The 12,189-nt window shown below is 48.3% G+C and overlaps 1 protein-coding gene across 1 annotated transcript in view; it reads left to right on the forward strand.

Annotated features, from left to right (window-relative positions):
* The window catches only part of LCP2 (lymphocyte cytosolic protein 2), a 1,189,974-nt gene that overhangs the window by 244,296 nt on the left and 933,489 nt on the right, over nucleotides 1-12,189 (forward strand). The window contains exon 5 of the mRNA XM_073573677.1: nucleotides 2,759-2,829. Within this exon, the coding sequence (XP_073429778.1) occupies nucleotides 2,759-2,829 (71 nt within the window). The remainder of the gene's footprint in view (nucleotides 1-2,758; nucleotides 2,830-12,189) is intronic.

Raw genomic sequence — 12,189 nt, forward strand, 5'->3', positions numbered from 1 at the left:
CCAGGGCAACCTCTTATCAGTTACCACATCAGGAAACTGCAATGCTGATTTTAAATTTTTTGTGGAAAAAACGAACAGCCGTCTCAACTGACGGAATTTTGAAACCCTATCTAAAGCCCTCCTTTAGTAGACTAGTTGCTGCTCTATCAGGTTACCTGCTTAGAAATCCCTCTATCGCGTCCAGTCGAACTAGCGTCACTCTTTTTTCCAATGCCTTCACCTCCTTTCTGACTGCCCCCTCTAAAGCATTTTGTTGCTCCCTGTGTGCCTCCACAAGCTGAACATTCGTGCTTAAATTTGCATTTTGCCCCGAATTTGCATGACCCCTCATTGAACGCGAAGCACAGTCCTCTCTGCATAGCCACTGAGTGTCCTGACTGTCCCCGAACCCCAGTGCCCCCTGGAAAATGCTGACTACCCTGACCCATCCTAGATGGAACCATAACCATCAGCCAGAGAGTTATGTCCTTGTGATCCCTACGAATGCTAGGCCGAACTGCCTTCCGCTGCCTGAATTGATTGTCGTACCTTAACTAGCCCTGACCGCCATAAACCCGATATGCCTCACCGATCGCGTCCATGTAACAGAAAAGTCCTGAACAATTTTCAGGGCCTTCTCACCAATCATGCTAGCTAAAATAGCGAATGCTTGTAACCAATTAGAGAAGGTTCTGGGAATTAACCGATAGCTCCTCTTCTCCTCATCTTCCTTCTTAGAATCCTACCTCCTCGACCTATCTAAATTAAAGCGTTCTAGGGGTAATAAAGAAAATATTTCAATATAATCACCTTTTCATATCTTCTCTCCAACCTCAGTGGTCCCTCGAAACACACATAGACCTCTCATCTTGCTGAATCGTCCAAGCGCACTGTATCTTCCTTTTCTTTTTCGCCACCCCCCACCTGACTTGACAACGCTATATCAACCGATGGTGTATTACCCACGGGCAGTCTAGTGGCTTCCTCCGCAGAAGCCGGCACCCTATCCTGAGGGATAACGCTACTGGCTCCTTCAACCCCACCTGATAAAGCCCCGACCCCTAAAGTCTCCCTAACATTTCCCATCAGGCTTCGGACAGTGACAGCCCTCCCTGCAAACCTCCGGGCTCCCACAGCATAGCTAAGTCTTTGAGCCCATGCATAATTAATCCCAAACCCCTGCTAACTCCCCCAGAAAACACATCCTGATTCCTATTTCCTTGTGAAGCTAACAGAGGGTTAAAAGACATGAGTTGTTTGCTCTCACCTAGCTGCCCAGGCGCTGTGAACCCGGCAGCTGAAGATCCTGGATCCTGCAGCTGTTGTCCTTGAAATGAACCACCTCTGCTCCGCTCATCCATTTCTTCATTAGCTCCCGGGTCAACAGACAGCTGACTGGTACTCCGACCTGTACCAGTCATCTGTGCAGGGACCACAGGTGCCGGTGCTGTTGCTGCTCCATGTCTCGGGCCAGTGTCCTGCTGCCCGCGTTGAGAGGCAGCATGTGAGCCTCGTGACAGGCTGTCTGTGCACAATTAGAAGCGCCAGACGGCCCCCCTGGACCACAGACATCACCTCCGACCCTGCGATGATCGATCCTGATGCGTCATGCTCTTCCCCAGGCAGAGCGCTTATGGCTGGGCCGGCCGACTGCCGCCCACAGTAATCCCGACGCTGAGGGGCCTGGTCATAAGGCCTCCGCCTCCTGGCTTCTCCCGTATCTATGCGACGAGCAGGACCGCCAGCCGCCCCTGTACCTGCTGCTCCTGCTCCTGACATCCTGCCCGCTGACTCAGACGAGGGGGAGACCAACACCTCCCCTGTTGAAGGCCCTGCAGTGTAGCTGGATTCCCCCAGCTCTTCCGCGCGTCAGTGCCGACCTACTGCCCACGCTTCCAGCTGAGGGTCCCTGGAGGGGCTCCTATTGCGGCGCCGGGCCCGGGTGGTGACTTCAGGGCTTAAGCGCGCTGGAGGCCTGTACCTCCATGGCCAGTGCCCGTCAGTGGGAATCTGCGCAGCATTCGTCGCTGCCCCCTGGAGAAGGCTGCTCACCGACTGTTGCAGCCATTGTGTGCCCTGCGTGCCCGCCGCATCCCGCAGTGTCTGCAGCAAGGCCTCCACGTCCATGATGACAGGTAACCGGGAGCTTCTTAGTGTAACAGTGATCCACATGGAATGGCTGCCCCTGCAATATGGCTGATCCCCTATGTAGTGCCCCTCTACCCCACCTCTGACCCCTCCTACTCCCATGAGCTAACACCCTTACAACACCCTTGCTCTTATATTAACCCCGAATGCCTCATAAACCCATAATGCTCCCTATATTCCGACGTTAACCCTGTCATGACAGCCTCCCTTGAAGGCAAGGGGCTCCATACGGCCTCTCTTCACTGTAGCCTGTGATTGGATGGTCACGTGACTAGAAAATCAGGTCATTGGAAGCTTCTCCAAATTAATCAAAATGCTTCATGCTGTACCATTCCTGTCATAACTGCTGAAGTGTATGAATTAAGAGCATGTTGTTAACATTCTGTTTGTTAAAATCCTGTCCTTGAACCCTGTCATAGTGCCTAATCAATAAATACAGTACATTACCAATTAAAAAGGAGAATAGTAACAGTTAATCAGTTAATTCATAAATTTCTAGAAGAATTTCTATGTGACACTGCATGCTGCAGAATTGCGACCTCTTAAAAAAGATTTAACTAAACTTTTCTGAAGTGCTGCCATGTGCCCTTTCAATCACCCATAGAGAAATGCTTATTATTTTATTTTGAAGGTCGGAAACACAGAAAGGTTACCAAACAGGAAAATTGCATGGGACTTTTCCAACACCCAGTTTGGATGCAAGTAAGTGGATTTAAACCATTTCTTCAGAGGAAAGATTTGCTTCTTCTGAATATATTGTTTCATATGTTTGTACCATTTTTTAAATAAAGCTTTTTTTCTGTCGAGAATTAGCCACTAGGGATGAGCGAGTACTGAAGTATTCGGACTCGCTATACTCGAACCGAGTATACCCTAATACTCGGGTATTCGGTACGAATAGCGAGTCCAATGCAAGTCCATTGAAAATGTGAGCAATTGTCTGCTGGACCCTAAAAAGCGGTCTGGGGGCTGAGGAAAAGGCTAAAAAATGTGTAAATGTTAAAAAATGTATGCTGTAAACAAATGTATATAACATGGGGGCACCTGGTCAGGGGCTGCACGATTGTTTTTACACCACTGCTTCACTAGAAAGGACAAACACTTTTTGAAGTTCTGTGGTTTTTTGCTGGAAGAGCGGGACTCGTATGCCACTTACGCAGTGCCAGTGATATATCAGAAGTGCCTTAAGAGCGACTGATGATGGAGGCGATCTTCTGACAGCTAAGTGTGTAAGTGGTTTAAGGAGAGCAATCTGCCCTAGGGGCTGTGTTATGGTTAAAGCAGGAAGAAGCCACCCATCATCATCATCATCATCACAACTTGGGATTCACAATTATAAAGCTTGGTCTACTATCCTTGTTGTGCCACTGCCCAATGTGTAGGCATAGCAATAGTGTCTCCAAAAATTAGCCCTAATGGCTCTATCATGGTTGATGAAGGAAGCAAGGCAGGTCTGAAGGGCCAAACAATTATGATAAAGCCAGGATTACTAGCATAGAGGTGGTTGTGCCCAGTGTCCAGGCATAGGAATAGTGTCTCCAAAAATTAACCCTAAGGGCTGTATCATGATTGATGAAAGAAGCAAGGCAGGTCTGAAGAGCCAAACAATTATGATAAAGCCAGAACTACTAGCATAGAGGTGGCCGTGCCCAATGTCCAGGCATAGCCATAGTGTCTCCAAAAATTAGCCCAAGGGGCTATATCATAGTTGATGAAGGAAGCAAGACAGGTCTGAAGGGCCAAACAATTATGATGAAGCTAGGACTACTAGCATAGAGGTGGCTGTGCCCAGTGCCCAGGCATAGCCATAGTGTCTCCAAAAATGAGCCCAAGGGGCATGATACCATGGTTGATGAAGGAAGAAGGGTCTCACTCTCATCACAAGTGCCTCCGATGGGAAATATTTATTAACGTAACATTGTTTTTAGCTTATTGACCATGAGGTACATGTGTCAGAAGCAGGTTTTGAAAACATGTGTAAGAAGAAAAAAAAGGGGCTTGTATGGGAAGGGATGGATGTGATCACCAATTTAAAAAAAAAAACGTGTCGGGAGACATTAGGTTGGGATACTGTCATCTGGAGGGCTTAAATACTGTTGTGAAATCTAGTCCTTGTTAAATTTTATCAGTCAGCCTGTCTGCATTCTCTGTTGTCAACCGTGTGCGTGTATCTGTGATGATTGCCCCAGCGACCCTGAAAAACAGCTCTGACATCACACTAGCAGCAGGGCAGGCAAGCACCTCCAAGGCATAGAAGGAGAGGTCGGGCCAACTATGCAGCTTGGATACCCAGTAATTAAATGGTACAGAAGTGTCAGGAAGGATGCAGGTATGGACACTTATATAGTGGTTGACCATCTTGTTCAACTTCTCCCTCCTTGACATTGCTACTGTTCCAGCTAGTCCTTGATGAAGAGCCGGTTTATTGAAGATAGCCCAGTTTGTGGACATTTTACCACCACCTCTTTTGGACCTGCTTGGTGTATCTCTCCCCATTAATGCATGCTGTTGCACAGAGCTAGTATCTCTGCTAGCAGTGGTGTCTGAAGGTGCTGTTGCCATCAAATGATCGACAACGGCCTTCTTGAAGGATTCCATTGTGAAACCCCTTGGTGACTGCAACAGTAGCGAAGGAAATTTGTCCTTGTACCGTGGGTCTAGAAAGGTGGCCAACCAGTATAGGTTGCTATTGAAAATGTGGATTACACAAATATCAGCAATCCACACCCACTCGACAGTTGTTATGTGTCCTGGCTGAGTCTCAGTGTGACAGGCATGTTTAAGCTGGTATTCAGAAAGTGCCCTCTGCTGCTCACTTACCCTTGCCAACATATGATATGTTGAGTTCCACCGTGTTGGCAGGTCGCAAATCAGTCTGTGGTTTGGCAAATTAAATTGCTTTTGAAGCGCTGCAAGACCGGCAACAGCACTTGAGGAGTAGCGGAAATGGGCGCAAATGTGATGCACCTTCTCAAGTAGGTACGGCAAGTCAGGGTATGTTTTTATAAATTTCTGCCCCACCAGGTTCAGCACGTGAGTCATGCATGGCACGTGTACCAGATTCCCGAACTTTAAAGCCGCCACCAGGTTACGCCCATTGTCACAGACAACCAGACCAGGTTGGAGTTGAAGTGGGGAGAGCCACTGATCGGTCTGTTGTTTTATTCCTTGCCAAAGCTCTGCTGCAGTGTGTGGTGTGTCACCTAAGCAGATCAGCTTCAGCAGAGCATTTTGTCGCTTTGCCAATGCGCTGCTGCACAGCTCCCAACTTGGGAGTGATGTGGAGGGTAATTCAGCATAGGATGACGAGACGGAGGAGGAGGAAGAGAGGAGACTGGACGTATATGATGAGGCGGAAACCCTGATTGAGGTTGGGCCCGCTATTCGTGGCGTGGGTAGGATATGTGTTGATGGTCCAGTTTGAGACTTTGGCCCATCCTCCACCAGGTTTAGCCAGTGTGCCGTGACAGAGATGTATCGTCCCTGGCCACAAGTACTTGTGCACATGTCTGTTGTAAGATGGACCTTCCCATTTATGGCGTTAGTGAGAGCACACTTTAGATTGTTTAAGACGTGCTGGTGTAACGCGGGGACAGCACAGCGGGAAAAATAGTGTGGCTGGGAACCGAGTATCGTGGGGCAGCCACAGCCAAAAGATCATGGAAAGACACTGTCCCCACAAGCCTAAAAGGCAACAACTCCACGGCTAGCAACTTTGCAATGTGCACGTTCAATATTTGTGCTTGTGGGTGCATGGCTTTGTGAAAAACTTTTCTAGACAGTGGCTGAACTCACCCTTGTCTTGACTTGGGGCACAGAGGGATTGCTCTTGCAACAGTTGACACACTTCGCACTCTGCTCAAACCAGTAGCCCTTCGTGCCTTTCTTGGTGCTACGTATCCACCTTCATGCTCTGTGCTGCTGTGCTGACTATGCGTGCCAATAGCCCAGGTCAGATCGGTGGTCTCATCATGGACCACCCCGTCGTCCATGTCATCCTCCTTCTATGTTGATATTGGCGACTGGCCAGATGGCAACTGTGTATCATCACCATCAGCCTCCACCTCTTCACCCGGGATATCACGTGGATGAAAGTGGCTTTCTTCTGGACGTGGGGTTTCAAATATTGGGCCATCTTCAACAGACGATACCCCCTCACGTTCCTCTTCAATGTCGTGCGGTGAGAGGCCAGAGGCAATGCAAGGAAATGGATCAAACAGATCCTCGGAGTGACCAAGGTTGGGGTCAAATGTTTCTTGTGACTCCTGACTGGGTGATGAACTAGGAACAGGTTAAGAATAGGATGACCCAGCGTTATCTGTATGGACAGTGGACTGTTTTGTCATGGACGATTGGGTGCTGCTAGAACATTTCGTTGAGGCCTTATCAGTCATCCAAGACAGTATCTGCTCTTGTTCTTCTGGCTTCCAGGCCTGTTTATGTTCCAGACAGGGAAAGTTTGCCAAGAACCTAGATGCATCAACCTTCTTCGATCTCCCAGACTCTGTGCCTTGTTGGGCAACAACAACCCCACGTCCCTGTCCCTTCACAACAGCCTTTTTAGGAATTTTGGATTTTTCTGCCATAGTAATAGTTGCAGATGTTCAGATGCAGATATTGGGGAACAAGGAGCAGTTTGTGGAAGGTAGCACTACAGCCTAGTACTGCTTTGTGTTTTACAAACAGTACCACAGCAGCAGAAAAAAATTGCCCTGAGGTTTAAGGTGAGATTACGCACCCCAGTAACCACACAAGACAGCGGTGCTGCCACTAAAAAATTGCCCTGAGGTTTAAGGGTATGTGCACACGTATTTTTTGGTGCTGCGGATTTGTCTTCGCAGATTTTGTAAAAATCTGCAGGTAAATTTCAGGTCAAAAGACCTGTGGTTTACCTGCGGATTAGCCTGCGGTTTATCACCTCTACAATGGAGGAGATGGTAAACCGCAGCGGAATCCGCAGAAAAGAAGTGACATGTCATTTTTTTCTGCAGATTTGAAACCGCAGCAAAACCGCGCAGAAAATTCCGCAGCATGTGCACAGCGGTTTCCATTTTGCATAGAGTAAAATGGTACTGTACAGCGCAGCAGATTCTGCTGCGGACCCGCAGGGCCAGAAACGCTGCGGATTCGCAGCAAAATCCGCAACGTGGGCACATAGCCTAAGGCAAGAATACGCAGCCCAGACACCAGACAAGACAGTGGTGCTGCCTGCGTGTCAGTTGTGCAGTAGCGTGCGTGTGTACTATTCGCTGCCTGTACACAGCACCGCCACAGCACAAAAAAACTGCCCTGACGTTTAAGGCAAAAATACGCAGCCCAGACACCACACAAGACAGCATGCTATTTGCTATGACTATGTGAACACAGCACCGCAACAGCACAAAAAAATGCCCTAAGGTTTAAGGCAAGAATACGCAGCCCAGACCACACAAGACAGCTGGCTGAGTCAGTTGTGCAGTACTGTGCATGCATCCTATTCGCTGTGAACACAGCACCACAACTGCACAAAAAAACTGCCCTGCAGGGGTAAATGTGACCTAAAAAAAAGCTGGGAAAACAGTCACTACTCAGTCCCACCATGACCTTATACTTTCAGCTCTGAAAAAAGCTTTTGGGTTTCACAGAGGATTTCTGGCTGATTTGAACCAAAAAACACAACTCTCCCTAGAAGCTGCTCAAACTCATCCTACACTTGCTGTGTTCTGCATGCAATTGCAGAAAATGGCGGCGGCAGGCAGGGCTTAGTGCCAGGCTATGATGACTCATAGGATGCTGAGCGGCCAGCCAATCATAGTAATGCTGCCCTCAACCAAGAAGGGCGCGGCATTACTGTGATTGGCAACTGCTGGGTGGGAGATCTGAATCTCCCACCCAGCAGTTGAGATTAGTGAAATTAGTGAAATACTCGCTATTTTCCGAGTACCGTGTACTAGCTCTGTAGGACTGGTTGTTGCTGCCACCTCTGGGTCAGCAATAGCAGCGCAGGCTGCCCTGCAGCAAGCCACTCCAGTGGCTGAGTCCTCTCATCAGGCTACTGGGCATGCTCACGAGACGATCTCCCATTGGAGATCGGGAGTCACGTGCTCAGGTCCTTCTCCTGATCTGATTGGTCCGTCCCAGAGCTCTGGAAGGTCCCGCACGGCTATAAAAGGTCCGCATGGCCGCTCGGCCATGCGCTAGTGTAGGTTTTACTTGCTAGATGTGTGAATGGTGATGGATGTATGATTCTGGTGACTGACTCATTATGATTCCCCTCCCTTTGATATTACGCATGTGGATAGGGAACTATAGCTAGAGTCCGCGCCAGTCTGAGGCAAGCCAGAGGCCACTGTGCACACCGCACCCTTACACAAGCGTCCGGTGATGTCACGTCTCTCAAGGCACCATCACTCAGCAGCTGTGTCTGCCGCCGCGCTGCATGTAGCAGCACTTACCGGCATTCGCAGCAGCGACGCCGCACGCATGGTAGGTCTAGACGGACACCGACCTCTGCCTTGGGTCCGTGTCCTGTGACCGTATACCGTGCGTGCAATTTAGCTGAGACCTGTGGCGTTAACAGGCTCAGCCTCCTGCGTTTAACACATAGGTGTCTCTGTGAATTAACAGAGATCGCTCAGCGCACCCGGGTGGCGTTTAACCCGTGTGTGTTTATACCGCCATATAGTGCGTCTGCCATTACTCAGCAGCAGTGATAACACCTTCTGCATGGTGGACCCCGGTCGGCGAACGCACTTTCTATTTTATATTTAGTGCGTTCCTTCGTCCCTAACACCATGAGTACTGCATTACTCACTGAATACAGAGTACCCACAAATATGCTCGCTCATCCCTACTAGCCACTTTTGCCCTATCTATAATCTAGCATTGGTTGTACAGTTTCATACCGCTGGATCTCCAATCTGACTTTCCATTCAGCATAGATCAATAAAGAAACATTTCTACAACATTTAGGCCTTACATCAATAAAAAAAATCCAAAAGACAAATAAGACGAAAAATGCAATTTAACTTTATAAACTATGGGATCGATTCATCAAGCCCGTCAATTTTCATGCTTGTCGTGATGTGGAGACGTGCTGGAGTCAGACACTTCTGATTCATTAAGACAAGCAGTGTGTGCTTGCGATTTTGACATCGCAACAAATCTTACTCTAGTCCAGGATGGGAGTAAGATTTGTAATGTAAAGTACCCCACTGCTCATCAAGAAGTTGGAGACGGGGGATGCCACTCCCCAGCTCCACCCACTTTGTCAGAGCTGTCGAAATTGGAAAACTTAATCCAGTCTCGCTTTGGACCAAAACTTTTCAAAGCTTCTCTCTCCAGAATTATGGTCTAAGGCCTCATACCCATTGGCGATTAAAAAAAGATTTCTGGACTGGAGAAAAGGGTGGAGTGTTATGCCAGTGTCATGTGATTTCTATGCGATTTTTTATTTTTCCGTCCGTTTTTTATCCGTTTTTTTTCCCAGCCACTCTTTTTCTACAGTCATTTACAGGACCATTTACAGTGTTCTATACCACAGAATGGTGATGTATCCATTAAAAACGGATGGAAAACGGATGGTCTGTTTTTGGTCCGTTTTTTTAATCGCACCCATTGACTTCTATAGGTGAAAATCGCTGCAAATCGCAGCATGCTGCGATTTTTTTCTCAGACCGATTTTGGCTGAGAAAAAAATCGCAAGTGAGATGTCACCCATTCACTAACATGGGTCAGAGTGCAATCCGATTTTATCGCCAGTGGGTATGAGGCCTAAAAGCTTTGATGAATCAGGCCCTATGTTTATATGCAAATAGCTTCTTGAGACAAAAAGAGGACAGGATCTCTAGTGCCACCTAGTGGATGTAGCAATCAATATCGACCTTTTAAAGGGAAGGTGCTGTGTTTTTTCATAATTTAATGTAAAAAAGAAAATAGTATAAAAAGATATTGTCCCCTAAGCTTGACTCAGTGATGTGTATTTCTTTTTTTTACTGTATTAATGCAGCCACTGGGGGCTGCCATCTTACCTTTCTGGCTGCTGAACGACACTTTCCATGCTCATTTACGGCAGCCCCTGGGCATAAGACATAACAGTCGGCTCCCGACCCTATCTCTTTCATTGCAGCTGCATCAGAAAAGAACTGGGCATGCCTCTGTGGGCAGCTCATTTCACAGCTGTAGGTGTGACCATGCACCATCTTATTAGAGCCCAGTGCTTTCCTTTTAGCTCCATTTATACGCTATTGCAAGCCCTGGATGCTGTACTTTTCCACCATAAGGCTAAGTGCAGACGTACTTTTTAGCCCATTGAAGAAATCCGCAGGTCAAATGACCTGCATTTTTCCTGCAGATTTCTTCCTGTTTTCTTGTGGTTTTTCCCTGCGGATTTCCCCCTGCGGATTTGGACAATGGAGCAGGTGGAAAACCGCACAAAAGAAGTGACATGCTGCTTATTTTGAACCACAAGAAAACCACGTGGAAAAATCTGCAGCGTCTGCACAGCGTTTTTTTTTCAATCGAATAACATGCTACTGTACATCACAATGCGGATATGCAGCGTTTCTGTGCGGTATAATCCACTGCGGATCCGCTGGATATCTGCATTGTGTGCACATTGCCTAACAGGGCTTGGATGTTCACTCTGCACATACCAGCTGCAGGAGAGGGTTACAGGACGAGCTCCTGGAGACCGAGCTGCTCTTTCCAAAACACCCGACCAGCTGCAGCCCCTGCAAATGCAAAACATAGGAGGAGCTGCTCCCTGCTGTTTCAAAACACATGGCAATCTGCTGCACATCTAATCCTATCCTGTGTGATACTGACTGCTGAGCCCTGTATCTAATCCTCTCCAGTGTGATACTGTGTGCTGAGCCGTGTATCTAATCCTATCCTGTGTGAAACTGCTGAGCCGTGTATCTTATCCTATCCTGTGTGATACTGAATGCTGAGCCGTGTATCTAATCATATCCTGTGTGATACTGACTGCTGAGCCGTGTATCTAATCCTATCCTGTGATACTGCTCTCCTGAAATACTCTGTGCTGCTGTCACCCTGCTCCTCCACCATATATCTCCCTCTGTGCCTCCCATAGACCAGTACACTGCTCGCATGAAATACTCTGTGCTGCTGTCACCCTGCTCCTCCCTCATATATCTCCCTCTGTGCCTCCCATAGACTAGTACACTGCTCTCCTGAAATACTCTGTGCTGCTGTCTCCCTGCTCCTCCACCATATATCTCCCTCTGTGCCTCCCATAGACCAGCACACTGCTCTCCTGAAAAAATCTGTGCTGCTGTCACCCTGCTCCTCCACCATATATCTCCCTCTGTGCCTCCCATAGATCAGTACACTGCTCTTCTGAAATACTATGTGCTGCTGTCTCCCTGCTCCTCCACCATATATCTCCCTCTGTGCCCCCCATAGACCAGTACACTGCTCTCCTGAAATACTCTGTGCTGCTGTCACCCTGCTCCTCCCCCATATATCTCCCTCTGTGGCCCCCATAGACCAGTACACTGCTCGCCTGAAATACTCTGTGCTGCTGTCACCCTGCTCCTCCCCCATATATCTTCCTCTGTACCTCCCATTGACCAGTACACTGATCTCCAGAAATACTCTGTGCTGCTGTCACCCTGCTCCTCCCCATATATCTCCCTCTGTACCTCCCATAGATTAGTACACTGCTCTTCTGAAATACTCTGTGCTGCTGTCTCCCTGCTCCTCCACCATATATCTCCCTCTGTGTCCCCCATAGACCAGTACACTGCTCTCCTGAAATACTCTGTGCTGCTGTCAACCTGCTCCTTCCCCCATATATCTCCCTCTGTGCCCCCCATAGACCAGTACACTGCTCTAATGAAATACTCTGTGCTGCTGTCACCCTGCTCCTCCACCATATATCTCCCTCTGTGCCCCCCATAGAACAGTACACTGCTCGCCTGAAATACTCTGTGCTGCTGTCACCCTCTGTGCCCCCCCATAGACCAGTACACTGCTCTCCTGAAATACTCTGTGCTGCTGTCTTCCTGCTCCTCCACCATATATCTCCCTCTGTGCCCCCCATAGACCAGTACACTGCTC

This window comes from Dendrobates tinctorius, unplaced genomic scaffold (assembly GCF_039654945.1).
Source record: "Dendrobates tinctorius isolate UK_male_01 unplaced genomic scaffold, ASM3965494v1 ptg000036l, whole genome shotgun sequence".
Taxonomy (NCBI): Eukaryota; Metazoa; Chordata; class Amphibia; order Anura; family Dendrobatidae; genus Dendrobates; species Dendrobates tinctorius.